This window comes from Ambystoma mexicanum, chromosome 3p, assembly GCF_040938575.1.
Source record: "Ambystoma mexicanum isolate Mex_15411 chromosome 3p, UKY_AmexF1_1, whole genome shotgun sequence".
Classification (NCBI taxonomy): Eukaryota; Metazoa; Chordata; class Amphibia; order Caudata; family Ambystomatidae; genus Ambystoma; species Ambystoma mexicanum.
This window is the reverse complement of record NC_090925.1, coordinates 574,993,150-575,019,297: the sequence shown is the minus strand read 5'-3', so window position 1 is coordinate 575,019,297 and position 26,148 is coordinate 574,993,150. Positions and strand designations below refer to the sequence as shown.

At 48.3% G+C, this 26,148-nt stretch overlaps 1 protein-coding gene across 2 annotated transcripts in view; it reads right to left on the bottom strand.

Moving 5' to 3' along the window:
- Nucleotides 1-6,514: 6,514 nt before the first annotated feature.
- The window catches only part of SLC13A3 (solute carrier family 13 member 3), a 679,238-nt gene continuing 659,604 nt past the window's right edge, over nucleotides 6,515-26,148 (bottom strand). For both annotated transcript variants that reach the window (XM_069651309.1, XM_069651308.1), the window contains exon 13: nucleotides 6,515-7,087. In XM_069651309.1, the coding sequence (XP_069507410.1) occupies nucleotides 6,905-7,087 (183 nt within the window). In that variant the 3' untranslated portion in view covers nucleotides 6,515-6,904. The remainder of the gene's footprint in view (nucleotides 7,088-26,148) is intronic.

The window sequence follows — 26,148 nt, the reverse complement described above, 5'->3', positions numbered from 1 at the left end:
GTTTTGAAATCATTCCTGTTTCTCTCTGCTTGCTGGGGGGAATTGGGATTGAAACTGTATTGGCTGAGATTGTATATTCCTGAAACCTGTTTTCTCTCCTTCCATATCTATATTGTATATTAGGAGGGATTGAGTAGTGAACAGGGGGAAAGAGTGACATTGCATTTGATTGAACCCATATCAAGTATTATTCTGTGCTGCATTGTTTTCCTATCCATACCAAGTATTATTTATTCTATGTTGCATTGTTTTCCTTTCCATATCCAGTATTATTCTATGCTGCCCTAATTTCTTATCCATACTCATTCTGGATAAAGAGATTGTTGTGATATCACCCAATGGTGATCATTGTATAAATATTATTAGTGTGATATATATCTTGTTCAAATTCATAAAATAAATCTTTTAACTTTGCAAAACAACCTGCTTGCTGGTTCAGTGAGACCGGGGGGATTCAAAGAGAGGGGCGTGATATAAGGGTACATCATTCAGAAATAAAAGAACTTATAGACATAAAAATATATAATTAAGGGTTCCAACTGTGCATCACATGCTAGGCATTGACTTAGGTGGAGTGCCGTGTTGAAATCACTTACAAGACACGCAAAACCCTGGATGGGAACAGGAGTTGGGCATGAAACTGGTGAAAGAGATCAGGTCCATTTAGGTTACTTGTAGGTTCCCACGAGCGTTCCTCCAACTGATAACCTTTTCAATCAATTAAATAGTATCATACTCAAACGCATAAGCAGGAGTCCAGGATGGCCTGTACTCTGTATTCCTCCTCACCTTGGATTGGAAGAGGAGGAGGCCAAGTAGGGAAGCAAATAGTAGGAGGACAGCGATTTAATAAACCAGCTTGGAAAACTGTGTATATATCGCAATGTTTAGGTAAGGCCAGGAGGAATGCAATGGGGTTAATTTACTAGGTGATGGTGTTTGGACCCACATAAGATGGTAAGAACTTACATTTGCTAGAAATTTGCAGATGCTTAATGGCCAACCATATGCCCTGACACAACCGAAAGACTTGACTCTCCTTTCTGTGAAGAACAGTGTACCGTTTTGCAGAGGCCTGTGCATCCTGTAATGGGTCTGTATGGTATCCCGTACTTGTGCTATATGTTGTAAACAGTCATTTACTGCTGGAACATGATCAGTCTTCAGTAAGGACACAGGAAGAGACCATGGATGTTGGCCATACATTGCATAAAAAGGGGAACAATCTTTGGAAGTGTGCATGGTGATATTATAGCCAAGTTCAGCTGGCTCAAGCAACGATCTCCATGCCAATTTATTCTAAAGGTACAAAACAATGGAGAAACAACTCCAAAGTAGAGTTCCAATGTTCGGTTTGGCCATGCATTTAGGGATGGTAGGCAGAGGAAAACCAGGCATATATCCCCAAAGGAATGCCAAAAATGTAATACGAACTGGGAGCGGCGATCAGACACTATAATCATGGGAAGACCAAAGACACTAAAACATGCAGAAAAAATTATTTTACTCACCGTAGTGACTAACATACTCCTAGTCCATAGTCCACTTTCCTCCATACTGTATGGGTCATCCCTCACTAGGGACGGCAGAAAGAAACTTTTTCACCAAATATATCATCTTCCCCTTTAAATTTAGATGTGTTCAAAGGGTGCAGCCGTGGGAGCATGCGCTCCCCTGACTCCACCCACTGGTGCCACTCCTCAGTCCCCTTTGATGCGTTGACAATATTAACATTGCCTAATGACACCAGTTTTATTAGGGGGAGAACGGTGGGCCGTATGGAGGAAAGGGGACTATGGACTAGGAGTACGTTAGTCACTACGGTGAGTAACTTATAATTACTCCTACATCCAGTTCCGTTTCCTCTATACTGTATGGGCGATAACAACTGAATATAGCCCTTGTGAGGAGAGGTGATCCTCTTAAGAAAACGAGTTGCTTAACACTGCCTGACCAAATGCCGTGTCCGATCTGGAGCTGGCATTCATGCAGTAGTGCTTGCAGAAGGCTGAAGGAATAGCCCATTTTGCCGCCTTGCTGATAACCTGCCATGGAACGTGCCTTTGGAAAGCAACCGCTGTGGCTTTAGCTCGGATGGCGTGGGCATGCATATTTGCCAAAAGAGGCTTCTGCTGCCCCTCGTATGCCTCCTTTATGGCCTTAACCATCCATCTTGCTATGGAAGCCTTAGAGGTCTGACAGCCCGGTTTTGATGCCCCGAACACACATGGTCTTCCCTTCTACTCTTGTGGTCCCATCAACAAATTACTCAACATTCAGGTGCACAATCTTGTCTGCCTTCACAAATCCTCTTCTACCTATCCCCACCATGACCACACTGAATGACCCTCCATGGAGAATCACTCTAAGTTCCTTCTACTGGTCTATACATCCATCCATGGCCGTGCCACTCACTGACTTACTGAATGCATCTCACTTCACTTTCCAAGTCGAACTCTTCCCTGCTTGTGCCTGCACAAGTTATCAGTCCAATACCCCTACCTTTTCCTCCTCCTCCTTTCACTCCTTTCCACTACTTGCCCCACTCCAACGAAATGCTCTCCCGCAGCCACCAAAGTAATCTCTTCAGTGTAAATCTTCAAAACAGGGCCGCACTCCACCTGCTAGTGGAGGAAGGAGCCCCACAAATCCTTCCATCATCCTATCCAACATAACTGTCTAACCCACCTCTCCTGTGTTCAGCCCGCAGGACCACTAAGACATTTGTAAATATGCAAATATTGGCCTCAGACTGTCAACGATAAAAAATATTATCAGGTCATACAAACCATGTCCCTTGTATACGTTGCTTACTCGTTCACCACATATGCCACTCAATCAAACAATGCTCTTACATTAAGGCAATTTACTGTAAAACTGCCTACACTTGCTGTTATTGCATACTTTGTAAGTCATTTAAGTACCAAGTTATACCATATTCTTGAATAAATACAAATACAGCTACTAAATGTAATCTCCTTTCTGCCACCAAATAATTCTGTAGGCAATCTTCTCCTCAAAGACAAGAAATGTCTCATGTGTATATGTTGATATGCCCCCAACCCACAACAGCCCTTTCAGTGCATTTGGTGAAAAGACATTTCTCTGAATTTTTTTACAACATTTTTATGGGCAGTGCCGGGTCAGGGATGGGAACAAGTGAGATTGTAGGTTTTGTGGGTGTATGTTTGTGGTAGAAGGGGCATCATTGTGCTGGCACCCATAAAAATGCCCCCAAAAATGGTGAATTGTCACATCCGATGGGACGACGTAGATTTGTTTATCTCATGCAAGGCGATACTTGGGATGTAGTCAAGCCAGTAGTAGTGACAAATGGTCTATCCTATTGCAAATGTCTGCTGCTCTATCAGCTAAATCTTTATGTTAGCTTACTACCTCTACCCAACTATCTCTTTTTTCAATGTTCTGCTTTTACGGTATCTCAACTAAAACCTGGTTTATTTTCTACTTTTCGCACTTACATATTACACTCATTTTATTTAAGTCAGTTGGCCCTAGCAAGTTCTTAATTGTAAATGATCTGACATAGGGACTAGGTGCCACCCAAAACAAGATCCCTTTCAGGTGATAGGATTGTACCCTTAGAGGGCAGCAGGATCAAACAAACTTCACATCTGAGCCGCCTTTTGTATCAATCATTTGTGGCCCAAGTTTTCAAGGGTATCAAATAAACTCTAACACCATGGAAGTGTGGTCGGCATTGATTCAGATTTTGGATGTTTAACATTTAGGAGATTGTGCTCTTAGATTTGTCTAAGTTTATTCCCAAGCAAAAAACTTTAATAGTGTTAGTCTATGCGCTGGTCATCATATTAGCAATATTTTTTATTTGATGAATGGCAGAACACACAACATGCAAACAATAATAGAGTACTGTGACAAATCACAGGAATCCATCACTTCTCCCCAAGGGGATCCTTTCCTGGTGAGGCTATGGTGGTGAGCGCGCTCTGCAACACCCTCCATCTGGATAGAAGAAAGTGTGACCTCACCAGAAGAGAGTAATGTTCTTATGAGGAACTCCCTAAGAAACATACGAACAATATACCTCCAAAAACCTCCAGTGAAGAAAGGTATGAAGAACATACCAAGATGTTATTGTCATCGAGGAACTCTGGTTATTCCTTGGAAGTAAAAACTATATTGTACTGGGACAACGAAAGAGGTCTGTAGAGGAATACAGAGCGTGGAACAAACAGAGAGAAAGGACTGCAATACTATGCCGGGGAAGTCCCACAGCAGTGTAATAAAACAAAGAGCCAGAGACTGGGGAGAAGAGAGAGCGAACCTGCGAGTTACGAACTTGCTCACAGACGTAAGCTGAAGGAAAGCTGGATATGTGGCATCCTATGCTAAAGAGAAACCACAGTGAAACTTTAGATGTGCTGTGTCGGTAATGGCAAGGGAGGAGAGAAGCAGAGCTGATGCAGGGTGTACTCATCCTGAGTGAGACCTAAGTTGTAGCGTGACCGCTATCAAGCAGAGGTGGGCCAGTGGGTCAATCTGCTCCTCAGGCTTTCCCTTTTTAAATTGTTTCCTATTTTGTAATATCTCATGGTTTTCTCCTTGACCTCTTGGAGTGTAAAACTTCCAGTAAGGATTATCATTCCATGTTGCTGCTTTATCTTGACTGGGACGAGTATGAGCGTTCCAGTAATTATTTTTTTTTCATTTCATTCAGTCTCGATACTTTATATTGACTGAGATGAGTTTGAGCACTCCAGTAAGGATTCGCTTTCTCTTCATGCAATGACAATAATTTATCTCGACTGGAATGAGTATGAGCGATCCAGTAATGATCTTCTGTCCCTCTTCCGGGTCTCCTATTTTCCCCGTTACCTGTCATGTTCAGGGATAACTTCCCTGGGATTCTCAACTGGTTGGGACCTTCATTTCCAATTGTCAGGTTGGCCTCTCATAATTCCTGTGGTTTTATATACGATCTTACCAGTCTCTCACTTGCCGTTCGTTCTGTGTTGAATCAAATTAAGTGGTATCTGCGTCACTCACAAGTGACAAGCACCTTAGTTAGGTCTGTTAGGTAGGGAACACACTTATCGTAAGGATAGATATGTATTAGTGAGATGGAAAGTTAGATTATGTGTCTTTCCTCTGACCTGCCTAGTACCTTTGTTCACCCACACAAAAAACCTCCTCCTTATAGTTTGAAATATCCCAAGAGAGACATGATGACATGTTGCTTAGTCTTGTTGATTCGATCAATAATAGCACACCTATGCATAAGTAGAAGGAATAGAATTCTCTATTTCCTAAATATCTTGAATCAGCGCCTTTGTTAAATGTATAGGTGAAGCCTGTGCCAGGAGAAAGGTGTGTACTCTCAACAATACAAATATGCCCACTTTATAAACAACCTTGTACTTAATGTAGGTACAAGTGCAGACAAGTGTTATGCAAGGACAGCAGTTCGATTGTGGAGCTCACATCGACCCAAATCAGTCAGTCTAGTTCTTGGTGAAGAATCCTGGGAGTTATATTTCTACACATCTCCACAGCCATAGGTGGCTGACTACCCCTGAATCCCCCCCCCCCCACTTTACAGTCAACAAACAAAAAAAGGACTTTGGCATATAGTTCTGCTATTAGGTCAGTGTGTTTGCTTATCTGGACTGTTAAGAAGTGTAGGATTCTTTACCTTCAGAGGCTCTGTATGTGTACAAAGATTCAGGATTTCCACTCTGCATGCACAATGTCTACAGGGCGGTGTAATGACAACAGAAACAGGCCTGGGTTTGCTCTACACACCTGCTCTTTGGCAGAGCTGTATCCACCCTAACTAGACACCCTAAAGGAAAGGACCCTGTGTGGCCAGAGGAGTTTCCAACGGGCATAGGGGATAGCTCAGGATATCCCTGGTTATAACGCACAAACATGAGGCTTCCTCTGTCAGCAGAATAATCATGATTGTTTGGTATATGGAGCGAGCAAGCCAATGTGGGGAAGAAATGTAGTATGTATTTTAGCATGTTATTGCACTGCAACTCCAGACAGGATAGTGAGTTATTTTTGTTTTACTTATAAAAAAAAGAAAAGAAACATCATGCAGGCCTTCTGGATAGTCATGTTTCAATAAGCAAGTTTCAGGACGGTTGGGTGCTTTGCTGCTTGAATATGGCACCCATTTCATCCTGAAAACCTGCAAAAAATATTTGCTTTGATCAGTGGAAGGATCATACTTTTTTTTAATTTTTATTGGACTATCTTTTGAATTATATAAATCATCCAGGTAAGAAATACTAACTGAAGGATCCATATCCTGACATTTAAGTGTGTATACTATTGATACATTTGGAATTACTGGTAAATCAAAGGTGTGCTACATGTCTATGCACATTGAAAACATCCTCCCATCAATGTTTGGCCAAGAAACCTAATTCTCATGAAGGATAGTCACAGCTCAGCGAGAACCTCATAGAAAAGGAAACATCTACGTGCAAATATACAATTGTTCCTAAAAATAAAATTACAAAAAAATAGTTTCTTCTTTAATAGAAATCAATTCACATATCTCAATGTCACAGGCTGCTAGAAAGGGATGATGTGCGTAATTATGTGCAAAATCCAGGTCACGGTGATTAACCGATTCATCTTAAAGTGCAACAGTTTAAAATGGCCGCTAAACTGATCTCCCTGAGTCGAGATTCTCTTCTGTACAATTTCATAAATCAAGCTATGATTCTTTGTTTAAAGAGCGGTAGCTATAAATAAATGTAAAATCGGTGACAACATAACATGGATAAAAAGGTAAGTATGTTTCCCCAATAGAGAAACTTGCATAGAATTGTCCTTTTTTTGTGACGTCAATGTGGCGATTTCTGCAACTATGTTGTTTTTGCTTTTCCCGGTTTCATTTTTTTCACATTCAGGAATTAAATGGATTTGAGGTGATGTTGTGTATGGTCGCCGTTTCCACAGTGCTGTTGACTGGCGGAAGCTGCACCCAGTCAGGGATGGTACTCAGCTGGAAGATGCTAATGGCCCATGTGTTCATTGCCAGGCTGAGGATCAGCACACCCATTAGGTTCATAACTAACCCAGTTCGTGCCTAAAAAAAGAATAAATAATCACCATTCAATACTTAGTTGAAGATTTAAGAAATGCAAATTAGGACCATTTAACAAAATGCTTAATATCAAAGTGGCAACTTATCTGGAACGAAAATGAAGCTATTCCTCCCTGACTATATCCAATGTCCTTAGTACTGACAATAAAAGCATTGTTGTTTTAACTCTGCAATTTAGAATGTGTACACAGGAAGATTTTTAGCATCCATTTTCCAGCAGATTCATGTTTAAGCTATATATATGTGTATATATATATATATATATATATATATATATATATATATATATATATATATATATATATATATATATATTCAGTGAAAAAACTTTGTCAAAGGGACAATTACCATAACTGGCGAATTTCAAGGGTTTTTCGGTTTTACTTGGAACCATAACGTCCCTTTAACAAAGTTTTTTCATTGAATTTCATAGGTTTTTATTAGTGCAACGTCACCATAACATCCTTTTCAATAGATGAAGACCACTAGCATCTTATGTCCTCAAAGTGGGAACGCCGGGTGGTAAAAAAAAACAAAAAGATTTTCCTTCCTACACCTCTGTCGTCCCGGTGTAGGAAGGAAAATCTTTTACCAAGATGGCCACCATGGAGATGGAAGGCGGGGTGTATAAAGAACACAACAGGGCATGAGTGGGGGGTGGAGGGGAACAGGGGAGACACATGGGCATTAGCGGGGGGTGAGAGGGAACAGGGTACAAACGGGGCATGAGCAGGGGGTGGGGGGAAAAGGAAGGAAACCCGGGGCATGAGCGGTGGTGGGGGGAACACGAGAGAGACACGGGGCATGAGCAGCGGGTGGGGAGGAACATGAGGGAGACACGGGGTATGAGCGGGGGGTGGGGAGGAACACGAGGGAGACACGGGGCATGAGCGGGAGGTACATGGCACACACGGGACATGAGCGGGGGTGGGGGGGAAAGGAGAGAGACAAGGGGCATGAGCGGGGGGTGGGGGGAACACAAGGGAGACACGGGGCATGAGTGGGGGTTGGGGGAAACACGAGGGAGACACGAGGCATGAGCGGGGGTGGGGGCAACAGTAGACACACGGGGCAGGAGCGGGGGTTGGGGCAACAGGAGACACACGGGGCTTGAGCAGGGGGTGAGGGAGTACACGATGGAGACAGGGCATGAGTGGGGGGTGGGGGGAACATGAGGGAGACACGGGGCATGAGTGGGGGTTGGGGAAAACACAAGGGAGACACGGGGCATGAGCGGGGTGGGGGCAACAGGAGACACACGGGGCATGAGCGGGGGTGGGGGAAACAGGAGACACACGGGGCATGAGCGTGGGGTGAGGGGGTACACGAGGGAGACACGGGGCATGAGCGGGGGTTGGGGCAACAGGAGACACACAGGGCTTGAGCGGGGGGTGAGGGGGTACAAGATGGAGACAGGACATTAGTGGGGGGTGGGGGGAACACAAGGGAGACACGGGGCATGAGTGGGGGTTGGGGGAAACACGAGGGAGACACGAGGCATGAGCGGGGGTGGGGGCAACAGTAGACACACGGGGCAGGAGCGGGGGTTGGGGCAACAGGAGACACACGGGGCTTGAGCAGGGGGTGAGGGAGTACACGATGGAGACAGGGCATGAGTGGGGGGTGGGGGGAACATGAGGGAGACACGGGGCATGAGTGGGGGTTGGGGAAAACACAAGGGAGACACGGGGCATGAGCGGGGTGGGGGCAACAGGAGACACGGGGCATGAGCGGGGGTGGGGGAAACAGGAGACACACGGGGCATGAGCGTGGGGTGAGGGGGTACACGAGGGAGACACGGGGCATGAGCGGGGGTGGGGGGAACAGGGCACACACGGGGCATGAGTTGTGGTGGGGGGAACAGGGCACACACACGGGGCATGAATGGGGTAGGGGGTACAGGGCACACATGGGGCATGAGCGGGGGTTGGGGGGGAACAGGGAAGACACACAGGGCATGAATAGGGGTAGGGGGAAGGGGAGAGACACACGGAGCATGAGCGGGGGGTGGGGGGAAAGGAGGGAGACACAGGGCATGAGCGGGGGGTGGGGAGGAAGAGGAGAGACACGGGGCATGAGCGGGGGGTGGGGGAAGGGGAGGGACACATGGGGCATGAGCGGGGTGGGGGTAAGGGGAGAGAGACACAGGGCATGAGCGGGGGTGGGGGGAAGGGGAGAAACACACGGGGCATGAGCGGGGGGTGGGGGGAAAGGTGGGAGACACGGGGTATGAGCGGAGGGGTGGGGGAAGGGGAGAGACACACAGGGCATGAGCGTGGGGTGGGGGGAAGGGGAGAGAGACAGGACATGAGCGGGGTGGGGGGAAGGGGAGAGAGACACAGGGCATGAGTGGTGGGGGGTGGGGGGTAGGGGAGAGAGACACGGGGCATGAGCGGGGGTGGGGGGGAAGGGGAGAGACAGGGCATGAGCGGGGGAAGGGGAGAGACACATGGGGCATGAGCGGGGGGTGGGGGGAAGGGGAGAGACACACGGGACATGAGCGGGGGTGGGGGGAAGGAGAGAGACACAGGGCATGAGCAGGGGTGGGGGGAGGGGAGAGACACAGGGCATGAGCGGGGTGGGGAGAAAGGAGGGAGACACGGGGCATGAACGGGGGGTGGGGGCAACAGGAGACACATGGGGCATGAGCGGGGGTTGAGGGGATACACGATGGAGACAGGGCATGAGTGGGGGGTGGTGGGTGGGGGGAACATGAGGGAGACACGGGGCATGAGTGGGGGTTGGGGGAACACGGGGAGACACAGGGCATGAGCGGGGGTGGGGCAACAGGAGACACACGGGGCATGAGCGGGGGTGAGGGGGTATACGAGGGAGACACACGCATGAGCAGGGGGTGGTGGAACACGAGGCAGACACGGGGCATGAGTGGGGTTGGGGGGGATAGGGCGCACACGGGGCATGAGCAGGGGTGGGGGGAACAGGGGACACACAGGGCATGAGTGGGGGTGGGGGAACAGGGCGCACGCACAGGGCGAGTGGGGGGTGGGGGGAAGGGGAGAGACAGGGGGCATGAGCGGGGTTGAGGGGAAGGGGAGAGACACATGGGGCATGAGCGGGGGTGGGTGGAAAGGAGGGAGACACGGGGCATGAGCGGGGGGTGGGGGGAAGGGGAGAGACACACAGGGCATGAGTGGGGGATGGGGGAAGGGGAGAGAGACACAGGGCATGAGCGGGGGACGGGGGAAGGGGAGAGAGACACGGGTCATGAGCAGTGGGTGGGGGGAAGGGGATAGAGACACGGGGCATGAGCAGTGGGTGGGGGAAGGGGATAGAGACACGCGGCATGAGCGGGGGTGTGGGGGTGTGGGGGGATAACAAGGGAGACACGGGGCATGAGCGGGAGGTGGGGGTAACAGGGGAGGCAGGGCATGGGTGGGGGGGTAACACAAGGGAGACACGGGGCATGAGCGGGGGTGGGGGTAACACAAGGGAGACACGGGGCATGAGCGGGGGGTGGGGGAAGGAGAGAGAAACACGGGGCATGAGCGGGGTGGGGGAAGGGGAGAGACACACAGGGCATGAGCGGGGGATGGGGGAAGGGGATAGACACACAGGGCATGAGCGGGGGTTGGGGGGCAAGGGGAGAGAGACACGGGGCATGAGCGGTGGGTGGGGGAAGGGGAGAGAGACACGGGGCATGAGCGGTGGGTGGGGGAAGGGGAGAGAGACACGGGGCATGAGCGGGGGTGGGGGGAAGGGGAGAGAGACACGGGGCATGAGCGGGGGTGGGCAGGAGGGGGAGAGACACACGGGGCATGAGCAGGGGTGGGGGGAAGGGAGAGAGACACACGGGGCATGAGCGGGGGTGGGGGAGGGGGAGAGACACAGGGCATGAGCGGGGGGTGGGCGGGAGGGGGAGACACACACAGGGCATGAGCGGGGTGGGGGTGAGGTAGAGAGACACACGAGGCATGAGCGGGGGGTGGGGTGGGGCGGAGGGAGAGAGACACGTGGCATGAGCGGGGGGTGGGGGGAGGGGGAGAGACACACGGGGCATGAGCAGGGGGTGGGCGGGAGGGGGAGAGACACAGGGCATGAGCGGGGGTGGGCGGGTGGGGGAGAGACACACGGGGCATGAGCGGGGGATGGGCGGGAGGGGGTGAGACACAGGACATGAGCGGGGGTGGGGCAGAGGGAGAGAGACACAGTGCATGAGCGGGGGTGGGGGAGGGAGAGAGACACACGGGGCATGTGTGGGGGTGCGGGGAGGGGGAGAGACACACAGGGCATGAGCGGGGGTGGGCGGGAGGGGGAGAGACACGCGGGGCATGAGCGGGGGGTGGGCGGGAGGGGGAGACACACGGGGCATGAGTGGGGGTGAGGGGGAAGGAGAGAGACACACGGGGCAGGGGTGGGGGAGGGAGAGAGACACACGGGGCATGAGCGGGGGGTGGGGGGAGGGAGAGACACGAGGCAGGGGTGGGGGGAGGGAGAGAGACACATGGGGCAGGAGCGGGGGTGGGGGAGGGAGAGAGACACATGGGTCATGAGCGGGGGGTGGGGGGAGGGAGAGAGACACACGAGGCATGAGCGGGGGGTGGGGGGAGGGAGAAAGACACAGGGCGTTCATGCGCAGGCGGCAGATCCCGCTCCTCGGCCCTCCGCTGGCCACCGTGTGCCGATGGCCTGATCAGGGGGCTGGAGGAAAAGGGGAGACACGGAGCATGAGTGGGGGGACAAGAAGGACACACGGGGCATGAGCGGGGGTGGGAGGAACAGGAGACAGACACGGGCGGAGGCGGACTTACTGTGCAGGTGGCGGATCCCGCTCCTGCTGACAAAGCCTCTCATGCGAGGAACAAAGATGGCGGGCGTCTCTGAAGCCAGACGCACTGCACGCTTTCACTGCATCCAATGAGAGAGCACGTCAGATGTACGCGGACATCACGCAAGCTGCTTGCCCAATCACCGTCCTGTCCGCGGAGCGAACAGGGAAGTGTGTCAGCGAAGCGAACACAGATATCACTCATTTTTTACACTTACATTTTTGTCATTTTTTGAAAGAACTACTGGACGGATTTACACCAAATAAAGCAAAGCACGCTTTTGGGACCAAGCCACCGCTCCTGCCGCAAATTTGGTGTAAATCCGTCCAGCGGTTTGGGGTGTAGCCGTGAGCAAAGTTTTTTCCCCATTATGTCTATCGGAAAAAAAAAAGTTTTGGGACCCCCTATAACTTTGCCCCCCCTGGACGAATCCTCACCAAACTTTGCAAACAAATTCAGAGTGACCCAAATACTATTTTTACAAAGTTTGGTGAGGATTCGTCCAGGGAGAGCGAAGTTATAAGCCGCCCAAAAAGTGTTCTTCCTATGGAAACACCAACTTAACCATAACTACATGGACGCTAAGGCATCCATGTAATATATATATATATATATATATATATATATATATATTTCTATGTATAGATTAACGGATCAAGCATATATTATGAATCTTGAGCCCAATTCACAAAGATTTAGAAGATCATTATGATTGCGACTACATTTACCAGAATTTGCCAACTAGCACTGGATTAAAGTCCACCCAATTGAAGATTGATGGGTGTGCATACTTGCCTCCAGCCGTACACTGATGCTATAAAACCAGAGGCAATTAGGTGGATTTTCATCTAGAAAATCTTCCTAGTTTAACTCCACAAATGTGTGGCTAAAATAATAAGAGCACACCCTTAGACAAGCGTTTTGTTAGAATTGACCAGGTTAAGGGCGATAAAAGGTGGGGTTCTCTAGTGTCCCATCACCAGCCCCAACTTCCGTTTCCATGGCAGCCATGTTGGTTATTTGTTTCAAAGCAGAGGTTGCGAGTGTGCATCCTTTTTTTAAACAAATGGATTGCTATCAGCATCCCGGTTTTTAACCCAGGGTGCTAAACGCAATAATCTTTTTTAATTATGGTTGATTTATTTAGTATTACAAGGCATTGACAAAAAAAAAGTCAACTTTTAATACTGTCCTTCACTTAACGTCCATCACTCAAACAATTTAGTTAATAGTTCATTAAAAAGGTTTCAATCGTAATACAAAATGTCGTTATAAAAAAGATGCAACCCTCATTACCAGACAAACATATCCCAGATGACATTTTCATTGCCTTGCTCATGTGCTCCCCAAATTTGCATATAACCACGTCTGATTTATTTTAGCACATTGCATCTTAGCATTAAATGTCTGACCGTTTCTATTCATTTTTCTCTCACATAATGAGCAACACCTTTGCTCCCTGGGAGCACAGGCGCGTGCTTCCAAAACTTCATGTGTGTTGGCACAATTGAACTTGATTTTAAATGTAAGCCCATATCATGTGGTTCCCCCAAAAGTTAGCAACATAAGTAGGAATACTCTCTCGCCATTAATAGTAGGCAACAAATAATGCTGTGGTAGATTTTCCTGCAAGGTCTACTATATTTTGTTCACTATCAAGCTCCTCAATTAATTTCTGCATCGCTTTCTTATACCTCAAGATTGGGAACAAGAGGCTGGCACCAGTAGGTCTTCTGGTCCACACACGTGCATGTGAGACCAGTCGTCCTATGTAGCGTTGCTTTACTGGGCAATGATTCTTTAATAGCAATGATCATCCCCTCGGGGCTCCACAACCTGGTAAAGGAGGCGGGGCCCATAGGGGTGGGGTGATTCTGTTACATTGCCTTCCATGGCCACGCAGATCCCATCATCTGATATTGGAGTTTGGAATAGTGGTCAGTGAGAGATGACCGCCCAAAAACACAGACCGCAGCAACAGTCACGTAGTTACTCAGCGTTTTGTGACACAAGATCAAACAGATCTACTACTGTCAGAGCACTATATCACAGCTTGTCCAAAGTCCTTGCAATCTAGTAATTGTGTTGCCACAGTTACACACATTAGCATTGTGAACAACACATGACTAGTCAAACTTCAAACGTTATAATGATGCATACTTTATATTTTGACAATAACAGTCCATTCGCCTCATGCTGCAAAATATGCCAGCTTCTCTTTGAGATGTGAAACTTAAAACAGTGAAATTCCTCCAAAACCAAAACTAAGAAGCCATAAGGAGCACAGACAATTTACAAAAAGGTTACTATGAGTAACCCAGAGTTTTTCTTCACTTACTAAGACATGAGTGTGTCAGAGTTAAACATAGGGAGTACTTTTGTACAAAGTCCATATTGCATGCAGGGGAAAGCCAATTGATCACTTTAAAACTGTTTGGTCCGATGCTTCCAATTTTCAACTTTTAGAAATTGGAGTACAAAAGTAATGAGTAAAAAAAGCCAAAATACTCCTTTACTCTCTGCTTGCATGCCCCATTTTGTAAAAAATGTAAATGCTGCCTGCAAATGACACTTTGTAGGTGGAATTTCTATGGACTGTCTGCTTTTAGCACGTGTTAAAAACAGGTAGAGTCCAACGGAATATATTTCTTTCATGCCTGCATGAAAAGTTCATTCAGGTGTAAAAGCATGTGCTCTTTGAAGGTAGAGGGGGAATCCACAGCAGTAATGACATTTTGGGCTGTGCCCCTACTGAGACTCCAATTGACAAAAAATGTTCTGGAGTGTAAAAGGAAGGAGTACATGGCTAACACCTTGCATTAACACCTTACGTTTGCACTCTGAGGCTTTGAAAACAAAAGAACAACAAGTTACTTACCCCTGGTAACGATCTTTTGACTAGATGTTCCTCCCACATATTCCTCATCTTTGACACTTGTTGTCCAGCTTCAGCTGCTTTGGGAATGAATGTTGGCAGTCGAAAGAACATTACTAGGGGTAAGTAGCTTGTTCTTCTAGTGGATTGTATCCTCCCACGTATTACTCATCTTTGACAGTCTCCCAAAGCAGTATTAGGTTTGGAGGAGGGAGTAGAACTGGAAGACCACGTTGCCGCTTCACAAATGTTTCTAATTGGTATGCCCCTTTGACGGGCCGTAGTTGTAGCCATGCCCTGGGTGGAATGAGCTCTTAAACCTTCAGGAAGGTCTTTTCCTGCCAGCCTGTAACATTCTGATATTGCCAGAATTATCCATCTAGACAAAGTCTGTTTGTTAACAGCCTAAAAAGTTGGTCATCAATTCACAATTTAGACATTCTTGATATGTAAAAGCGTAATGCTCTCTGAGGGTTTAACCTATGTAGCCTTTCCTCCTTCTTACCAGTATGAGGTGGGGGATAGAAAGAAGATATAACAATTGTCTGACCTAAATGAATAATCCGAAACGATCTTTGGCAAAAAGGAAGGTTTGAAGCATAAAACAAGCCTATCCTTGTGGAAGATGGTAAAGGGCGAGTTGGATGAAAGTGCCTGCAACTCCCTCACTCTACGGGCTGATGTCAGAGCTACCAATAGGATGGTTTTGAAGGTTAATAATCTTAAAGGACATGTGTGCAGAGGTTCAAAGGGTGCACTCATTAGTAATTTTAATATCAGATTAAGGTCCCAAGCCGGACCTGGAAAGGAGATGGAGGGAACACATTAGTGAGCCCCTTTAGAAATTGAGTCACCAGTGGAATTTTGAAATAGGAACATTCCTCTGATGAGCACTTAAAAATGGACAGCGTCGCCAAGTAGCCTTTTATTGGTACCATTCTGGAGCCCCAGATTAGCTAAGGATATAAGAAAGGATAAAACAAAGGTTCTACATTCTTTTCATTGCACTAGTTGCATAATGTATTCCAATGGCAACGGTACAAAGACTTTGTTGCTGTCCTTATGGCCAAAGGCAACACCTTCATTACATCATCCGGGAGGTTCCAATCCTTATATCTCAGCCTTTCAGAAACCAAGCGTGAAGGTTGAGAGTCTTGACCTCTGGATGGACCCAACCCTCCACTCACAAGAGAAGGTCCTCTCTTTGTGGAAGACGCATCGGAGGACAGATGGAAGGGTACCACGTCCTCCTGACCCAATCTGGGGCAATTAGGATCATGTGTTTCCCAAACCTTCTCAACCTCCTGATCTCATGAGGAATGATGGGGACTGGAGGAAACGCGTACAGTAGTGGAAATTCCCAGTCCACTACGCACGCATCTCCTAGAGCTCCTCTTGAGGGAAATTCCCAGGAGCAATACCGTTTGCACTTCAGGCTGACCTCGGTCAAAAACAGATCTACTTGAGGGGTTCCCCAAAGTGTGAAGATGTGTTGGAGGACCTCCTGAGGTAGCTCCCACTCTTGGGTGACTGTGTTCTGCCTGTTCAGGGCATCCACGTCGTGTTTTCCTCTCCGGCTAGGGGAACTGTCGATAGGGAGATTCCTTCTTGAATTGGCCAATACCAGACCGACATTGCCTCTATGCACAGTGGTAGTGACCCTACACCTCCTCTCTTGTTGAGGTAGTGCATAGCCACTGTGTTGTCCATCATTATCAGGAGGTTCTTTCCCTGTTCAGAGGGGAGAAAGGCCTTCAGCGCTAGTCCGATTGCCCTCAGCTCCAAAAGATTGATATGTAGCTTGGAGTCCGATGGAGACCAACAACCGCTAACTGTCAGATCATTTGGTGTGGGCTCCCCACCCTGTGAGTGAGACGTCCGTCAAGACTGTAATCTCAAGCCATGGCTGCCAAAAGGGCTCACCCATCAGAATATTGTCCTTGCAGGCCCACCATAGAAGATCCTGTGAGACCCTGGTTGGAATCTGAAGTTGGTCCGACATCTTTCCTGACAACTGGGAACATTGCATTCTTAGAGTCCATTGAAGGGATCTCATTCTGAGGGAAACTTCTGGCACTAGAAAAATGCAGGATGCCATGAGGTCAGAAAATCAAAGACCGGTAGACTGTGGCCATTCTGAAATTTGGTCACCATCGGCAGAATGTCTTGAGCCCTCACCTCAGGTGGCAAGCTCTTTCCCAATGATGTATCTAGCACAGCTCTGATGTACTGGAGCTTTTGAAAAGGTGTCATATGGGACTTCTACTAATTGAGTGAGAAGCCCAGTCTGTGAAGAGAGTGGCAGGTGATGTTGAGATGATTCAGGACGGTTGACGTGAATCCCCCGTCTCCGGAGACTCGCTGCCACTACTGCCATCGGTTTGGTAAAAACCCTTGGTGCGGAGGTCAGCCCGAATGGCAGAACTCAAAATTGATAATGAGAACCACCAACTGCGAACCTCAGGTATTTTCTGTGCTTGAGATGGATTGACTCATGTAAATAAGCATCCTGAAGGTCCAATGACACCAGCCAATCCTGGAGTTGGAGGGCCTGAAGGATCTGAGAAAGTGAAACCATCTTGAACTTGTTCTTCCTGAGGAACTTGTTCAAGTATCCCAAGCCCAAGATGGGTCTCAGTCCTCCATCCTTCTTGGGTATCAAAAAATATAACAAAGTTACTCACTGTAGTGACTACCTTACTCCTAGTCCATAGTCCCCTTTCCTCCATACTTTTGGGACATTCTGTCCTGTGGGACGGGACTGGAGCACTTTTTGTAAAAAAGCATCAAATTGAAAAATGTGTCCTCTTTTTATGCGGGGTACCGCACGCCGCCGTAACCCCGCCCTCCTTAACTCCGCCCCATGCATCGCCCTTCAGTCCTTTTCTATCACCAGGTATGAGACCATTTGTGCAATAATAGAGGCTACTTATTAGAGGGGAGGCAGGTGGGCGTATGCAGGAAAGGGGACTATGGACTAGGAGTAAGGTAGTCACTAGGGTGAGTAACAGTGAGTACGGTCCCGTCCCCTTTCCTCCATACTTTTGGGAGATTACCAAGCACTCCTCACAGGAAAACATGTGGATGCAACTCCTTTACTGAAGATGTTTTTATGAACCGCCTGCCCGAACTGAGCTCAGGTCTAAGCAGTAACGCTTTTTTTTTTTTTGTTGAAATAATTTTATTAATTTTATTCCAACAAACAATACAAACCAAACTTGCAGTGCATATAATAACATCTTAAACGTACGTTGCTTCATCATGTCCACCGCTTCTCCCTTTCCCTCCCCCACTTTCGGGCCTACTCCCTATCATGTTCTGTTTCTGCACCTTGTGATTGGGATTCTTCTTCCATGATTTCCGTTGGGTCTCGCATTGGCCCAAATAACTCTGCTATTAGTAGTTTCCAGGCCATCAGGGTCTCGGTTTCCTCCTCTCCCCGACATTTCTTGCTTCTTGCCATACCATAGTTTCTGCTTCAGCTTATTTCTGTAAATCTTTCCACTGTGCTTCTAGTCGTGGTCTATTGCATGCCTTCAATCCTATAGCAATTCTCCTCTTTGCGAGTACATATGCTAAGTCTTTTAGCTTGCTCACATGCTTAACTTTACATGGTCTAGGAAACCCTCCTATCAAGCAGGCCCACACTGTGTCCACCACAATCTTGATGCCTTTTTCCTCTAGCTTGTGTGCCACTTCACCCTAAAAACGCTCAATGACTGGGCATGACCAAAACATATGCACCATTCTGGCATTTTCCTCATCACATTTGGGACATGCTTGTCGTCTTGCATCTTTGAATTTAGCTATTCTCTGGGGTGTCATATACCCCCTATGTGTAATATATAATTGCATCTGTTGTAGTCTTGCGTTCCTTGACACCTTTTTTGTGATACCCTTGGGCCCGTTCCCACATCCCATCACTCATTGCGGCTCCACTTCCTCCTCCCAATCCCGTCTCAGTTGTGCCACTTCCTTTCCCACTTTGGACATCATCATCTCATATATTCTGGATATCTCATGTCCCCCTTCTGCTATGTCATATATTGTATCTATGGTGGTGTCTGGTTCTTCTCCTAGTACTAACTCAGACCATGTCTCCTTGATTCTCCGCACCACTCTATGATATGTGATATACTGGCCTGTGTGTAACCCGGTTTCCTCCCCCAACACTTCAAAGTCTATTATAGTCCCCTCTTGCCATATGTCACCCATTGTTGCTATCCCTACCAGTTCCCAGTGTTTCCTAATCATCATCCCTAGTTGCTTTCCTCTACCCGCCAGCGCCACTAATGGTACCTGCGGGGAACACGGGAGCGGGTTCTCCATCAGCTGGTAGGCCCTGCGCCACATCTTCCACCCAAGTATCATCATCGTTGGGCGCCCTTCCATATATGCCTTGGGCAGCCACATCATTTCCTTTCAGTAGTATGGAGCACAGTTCTGTCGAAACAGCCTGGACTCAGAAGTTGTCTCTTCAGAGAGCCATTTACCTACATATTGCAGCTGGCTTGCTATGTAATTAATTTCATAATTTGGCAGTTTTATACCCCCTTTCTCATGTCAGTTTTGGAGCTTCGAGAGGGGCGCTCTATTTCTCGTTCGATGCCAAAGGAAATCCCTGCATATGCCGTCTAACCTAGTAAAGAACCTCCTTGCTATCAGGTATGGTATGTTCCCAAAGTAATGCAAGAGTCTAGGTAGGACCACCACCTTCAACATTGCCCCGTGCCCCATCATTGCCAAAGGTAGCTTCACCCAGAACTTCATGATTGTTTTCAATTTTCTTGATCGCTACCTCTGTATTATTCTAATGTTCCTCATCCACCGTATGGTATATATCTATCCCAAGATATCGAAATGTGCTAACCTCCCATGGTATCTGTAGCACCGGTAGCTGTTTTAACGTAATCCCTTTATACCTACACAATGGGAATAGGCTAGATTTTGGGGGTTTACAGCTATGCCAGACAGCCTTGCGTATCTATCCATCACCTCCAGAATGTACTGGAGGTTTTCCTCCGGGTGTCGTAAATACAGCAACATATCATCCGCATACAAAGAGATTAAGTGTGGTTCCCCTCCCACAGTGATGCCTATCATGTCGTATTGTTGTCTCAGGTATATCGCCAGGGGTTCCAGGGCCAAAATATACAGCATAGGAGACCACGGACACCCCTGTCTAGTGCCCCTGTGCAGTTGCCACCTCTCTGATATCACTGCTTCTGTTTTAACTCTTGCCACCGGCTCACTATATAACATTTTTGCCCACTGCAGATACCCAGACCCCATTCCATAACCAGCCAAGGCCGCCATCAGCCACGACCATTTGACCAAGTCAAAGGCCTTTATTGCATACAACGATACAATTGCCAGTTCGCCTTCGTCCTCACTTACGTGCTCAATGACTCGATGGAGTCGCCTAAGGTTATTGGATATGTTCCTGTTTGGGACATATCCAGTCTGGTCTGGGTGTATTAGTTTACCAATAACCTTCCTTAGTCTGTTTGCCAAGACAGCTGTCAGTATTTTTTGTCCTGATTTAGCATTGATAGGGGCCTATATGAGCCACAGTTGTGACCAGGCTTATTAGGCTTGGGAAGCGGTATAATTATCACTTCTCTGAGGGACTCTGGAAGCCTTCCTACTTCATATGCTTCATTCAGCATCTCTAAGAGCAGGGGGAGCACCTCTTCCTTATATGTTTTATAGAATTCACTTGGGAATCCATCAGACCCCGCAGTCTTGCTGGTGGACAACTGCCTCATTACCTCTTCTAATTCCTCTAAAGTGATAGGAGCGTCCAGCTCCTCTCGTTCTTCAGCACTGATCTGCGGCAGTCCTATGTCCTCCAGTGTTTCTGTTATTTCTGTGTGATTGCTCTCCCCCTTATCTCTGTATAGGAGTCTGTAATATTCTACGAATTCCTGGTTAACTCCTTCCTGGGTATCCAGTTCCCATCTTCACCCGTTATCGTTCTGATTATGGGCCTGGGGGTCTCACTCTTGTATAACCATCCTAAGACCCTCCCTGGTTTGAACTCTCCTGCGTGCTGTCTCTCTATGTACTTTTTATAATTAAGGTTACACAGTCTCTCCCAATGCCCCGCACATTTCTGCTGCAGCCTAAGTATTTTCTCATTGACTTCCTTTGTATTACATCCTCCCCTTAACACCCTTTCCAACTCCTTCTCCGTATCTTGTAGTTCAGCCAGGACCCCTCCTTGTAGCCCTTTGGACTTTGCTATAGCTACCCCCCTCATCATCACTTTAAAGGCCTCCCAGATCGTGCCCGCTAAATCCACACTGCCAGCATTGATCTCAAAGTAGTTTATGATCTCCTCCCTCAAATCCTCCATAAAAATTGTATCTTTTAGCGCCTCTGCTCTGAGGCACCATGTCGGAATCCTTGTTCTCGGGGGTCGATACTGCCACCCCAGGATTAATGGCGAGTTGTCTGAGAGGACCCTTGAGTTGTATTCCATCTGGGTGATCTCTGTCATTAGCTCCCGTGTGGCAAACATGTAGTCCAGCCTAGTATGTAGATTTTGTGGAGCTGAATAGTGCAAATATTGTCTCTCTTGGGGGTGGTGTGACCTCCATACGTCCTCGAACCCAAAATCCTCCAGCAGTGTCTGCAGCGCTTTAGCGGCTGGGGCAGGTCTATCCATTTTACCACCTGATCTGTCTACCTTAGGGTTTAACACGCAATTAAAATCCCCTCCCCAAATCCCCACCCCTCCCACACATGTGCTAAGCTTGCTACACAAGGTTCTAAAATATGCCGCCGTGTTTTGGTTCGGGGCATACGTATTTATAATGCTTATCTCCCGGTTTTCCACTAATCCTCTCATTATGACCATCCTTCCGTCCGGCTCCACTATTTTCTGCAACAGCTGGAACGGGCATTGCGGCGCCACCCAGATGATCACTCCCCTAGCATAAGCTGAATATGATGCACCCACCACAGTCCCCCTCCATTTCTTCCGGATCATCTCATCTTATCCTGCGTCAGGTGAGTCTCCTGCAGCAGGGCTATATCTATTTTCTGTCTGTGTAGGTAGAGCATAACCTTGTTCCTCTTTAGATAGCTATTAAGCCCCCTGACGTTCCAAGTAATTATCTTAAGATCCCCCATGGCTTGTTAGGGTCCCACTTCTCCCACCACAAGTGCAGTATTTCCCTTCCGTGTAGGCTCATTTCACAACTTAAACTCCCCCTAACTAAAAACACATCAAACACCCAAACCTCCCTCCCTCCTGCCTCCCTTCCCTGCCCCAACTCACTCCCCTGCATCCCCTCCCCCCTCAACACCCTCCCCAACTGTTGCCCAGCTCCATCCCCGCATCTAGCCCTTTTCTGGCAATAGCCTGTACTCGCGGCTCAGCAGGGAGAAGTCGCCTTAATGGCTGTCCTACTACTACTTCCGTGGGTAGGTTGCATCCATCCTGCTGTCCTATTTGCTTTTAATTCAGCGTGCTTAGTGCTACCCAATTTACTTGTGCATCTTATATTCTGGTGTAATCAGGATATGCCGTGATTTTTGCAGATGCCATCTTTATCATTCCACCTTTGCGAAAATACTCCAAGATCTTCTCTCTGTCTTTGTAGTTCAGGATCTTAGCTATTATTGCCCATGGGGGAGCTCCAGGGGGGCTCCAGGTTGTGGTTTCCTCATCTGGGCCCTGTGTGCTCGTTCAACAGTAAATCCTTGTGAAAGCTTGTTGGCTCCTATCTCTTGCAGGATCATATTCTCCACATAGTCCGTGGGGTCCTGGCCTTCCTCTCCTTCCGGCAGACCGACCACACGTATGTTGTTACATCTCGCCCTTCCCTCAGCCTCCTACGCACAGTTCTCGAGGTTAGCCACCTGTTGCTTCAGTATGTGGACCTCCTTTGCATTGCTTGCGCTGGTTTCTGTGTTGGTTTTCACTGCGCTCTCTAGGCCACTTGTTCTTTCCGCCAGCGCTCTCACATCTTGCCGCAGCATGGTGACCTCTATTCCCACTGCATCTATTTTGTTTTCCAGGGCAGTCCTCAGGTCCGCCATTGCTGTCCCCCATGAAGCTATTAACTCAGGGATGGCTGTTAGGATCAGATGGTCCTCTTTTCCCGGGGTACCTTCTACAGACGCGGCCACCGCGCCTTGTGCCAGGCCAGTAGGAGTCTGTTGCGTCTTAGCAAAAACATCCATTGTGGGCTGCTTGCTCTTGGCCTTGACTCCTCTTATCGACATTGGGCAGCCCTGTCTATATACCAGAGTCTAGTTCTTCTGTGGCGTACAAGTCCGGCTTCCCCGTTCTTCTATAGCGCCACAGGGATAGTTGGTGCTTGAGAGTGTTTTCCTCAGGGGGCTGCAGTAAGCGTCAGTATGCACTCTCTGTGCTGTGCCCCGAGTGGATTGTGTCCCCCCACGTCTGCCGCTGCTATTTCTGCCGTTAGGCACTCTCTGGCTCTTGGCAGGACCTTTTGTTGTCTGCGTGTTCTGTGGTCTATGAGCATGTGTCAGTGATCATGCAGGTTCTGCGGGCACCATCCCTGGTCTGGCACGTTTCTTCATACAATGTTTTACTGCCTTGGTAATCTATAGCTTACTTTGCTTGTTTCCTGGGGATGTTAAATGCACCTCTTTCCGCTGCTGCTGAGTCTCGGGCTCGTGCAGTGTCCTGTGCCGTGCAATCCCATTGGTGAAGGCCCTTATCCAGGTGTTTGCGTTTAACGTGCCTACCGCCTTTATTTCCTTCTTTCACCTGGCAGACGCCCTAAGTAAACCAGCTTCTTTCACAATCCTATTCCCTGCCTTGCCTTCTTGACCTCACCAGTAGTAGTCAATGCTGTGTGTTAACCCAGTCCCCTGCCTCTGAGTTCCGTTGAGCCACTGGGGGTTTTGGGTCAAGTATAGCAACGTGTTTCTATGGGTCAGACCTCAAGGCATGGGTCTCAGCAGAGTGGGCAGGTCATCTCCAATCCGCTCGATCAAAGTGCCGGCGTCCGTGTCCGCGGGACACCGATATGGTGCTTCGTTCTTGTGGGTGATTTCTTCCTCTCAGCAGAGCTGCAGGGAAGAGGTACTTTCAGTTTCCCATCTTGGCACCCGCATACGATAGCGAGTGGGAATGCTTCATATGAGCCGTGCCAGCCCTCCTGCTCGCCCAGCGCAGCTCGCTCACCATTGTTCATTCAGCATAATACTGTATCAGCTCCCCCGGCTCGTCGCATATTGCTACATATGCGGCTTTTCATCTCGTGCCATTCGTTTCCCAGACTCCGCTACTGCAATCCGTGATGTTTGCATAACACAGCACCGTATCATCTATGCAGATTCCTACATTGCTGCGGGTCTGTGGCTGGCCATGCTATTACGCCACACGATTTTCTGCCAGCAGCAAAATGCCTTCAATGTTGCCAGCAAACAGGAGTAAAGTCTAAGCACCGTATGTGCGCTGAATGCCAGTCCCTCAATCAAGTGTCCACCACACGGACCTCTTTGGGGAGCTATTTATTAATATCGGAGTGACTGCTTATTACATTGCATGCGGATTGCTGTTTGTATATCTTACTTACAGCATTGTTGTAGCTGTATCCACTGCGCGAGCTTCGTCTCGCGGGGCATGCCAGTCCTCGGCTTCTTATTTATTGTTTCGGCTGAGTTCGGTGGTCCGCCAGAGGCCACTCACCTCCTCGCTGCAGCGCGTTCCACGGAGGCTCCAACCAGTCATTAATTTAGCCTCGCCATGTTGCCAATGCCGCCCGCATTATGCTGCCCCAGGCCGCTTTCCCCAGTACTCCGGTCCGCACAAATCATCGCCCGCAGTGTCCGCGTCGCTGGGGGACACAGCCTCAGCTGCCTGTTTGCTATGAGCCTACGCAACAGTCAGCTCTCCGTACCTTTGCTTCCCCAGGGAGGCCGATGCCGCATGGTAGTGCCGGTGTACTCTTTCCGCAGTCTCTTTGCATTGTCCGTACCCATGGCGTCCGCACGCCTCGATCGCTGCGTTGGGGAAGGCTTTGATGTCTTGCAATGTTTTTTTATATCGTCCTCCGAGGCTCCTTTGTTCGGGGGACGACGGCCATTTTGATTTTAGTTCCTCGGTTGTAGACCAGAGCTTCTATCATCCATAACTTTAGCTATGCATGTCCCAGCTGTATGAAACCACTCTCATCCAGACGCGCTCAATCTCATGCAGCATATTGCATCTTTTCTCGTCGGTTCGCAAGGTTTAAAGGATTGCGCTTCAATCGGATCGTTTGCTGGATACTGGAGCTCAGGATGCGTGTAGCCTATTCCATGGCTGCCAAGCCACGCCCCCCCTAAGCAGTAATGCTTACAAAATGCTGATGGGGAAGTCCACATACCTGCTCTGGCAATGGTTTCCCAGGGAACATATTTCTGGAAGTCAACGACATCCGGCTTGTCCCACACAAGATGGGCATGAATTCCCTTTGGAGGCTGAAGGCCATGAATGGTATACGCCTCCGAAAAACAGGAAGCAATCCATTGGGACATTCTTCTTTTCGAGGCCGGCTTTCCTTTCGGGTCTCTGAAGGTTACAAAGAGCTGGGAAGAGCTCCTCAGTTTAGATGTTCTGTCCAAATAAAACTTTGGAGCTCGACTGACATCCACATTATGCAATGCCCTCTCGGCATCTGAGGCCGAGTCTGGAAAGAAAACTGGTAATGAAATAGACTGGTTCAGATGAAAAATAGGATACCACCTTTGGAAGGAAAGAAGGATTGGTCCAGAGGACAAGCTTATCCTTGTGAAAGGTGAGGAATGGATGTTCTACAGACAAGGCCTGAAGCTTGCTTACATGCCTTGCCAAGGTCACCGCAATCAGAAAAGCCATTTTCCACAAAAGGAACTTCAAGTCCACCGTAGCCATGGGCTCAAAAGCTTTATGGTATAAGGCCATGTTCAGTTCCCACTTTAGATGCGGGTTGCCCACAGGTGAATAAAGATGCAATAGACCTGCAAAGTGTCTTTTAATGACAGGGTTTGTCAATGAAAAAGAGCAAGAGTCCGTGGACAGGTAAGCAGAGATAGCCGACAAATAAGTCCTACAAGACATGTATGCCTGAAGTTGTCAGATGAGAAACGAATGACAGGACCGTGTCAATGGTAGCTTCTCTGAGGTCCAGCTGTTTAGCTAAACACCAGTGAGAGAACCAGAGCCACTTGTTCCTATACTGAGACCTTGTTGAAGGTTTTCTAGCCACCTGAATAATACGCATATTAACCGCAGATAAGTTGAAACTTTCTAAGGATTTGAACTCAGGCAGCAGGCGGCCAAGCTGAATGATTGTGGGCAGGGGTTCAACATCTGCTTATCACTCTGGTGAAGCAGGTCGGGAATCAGCAGAAGCCTGATTGGTGAGCAGACT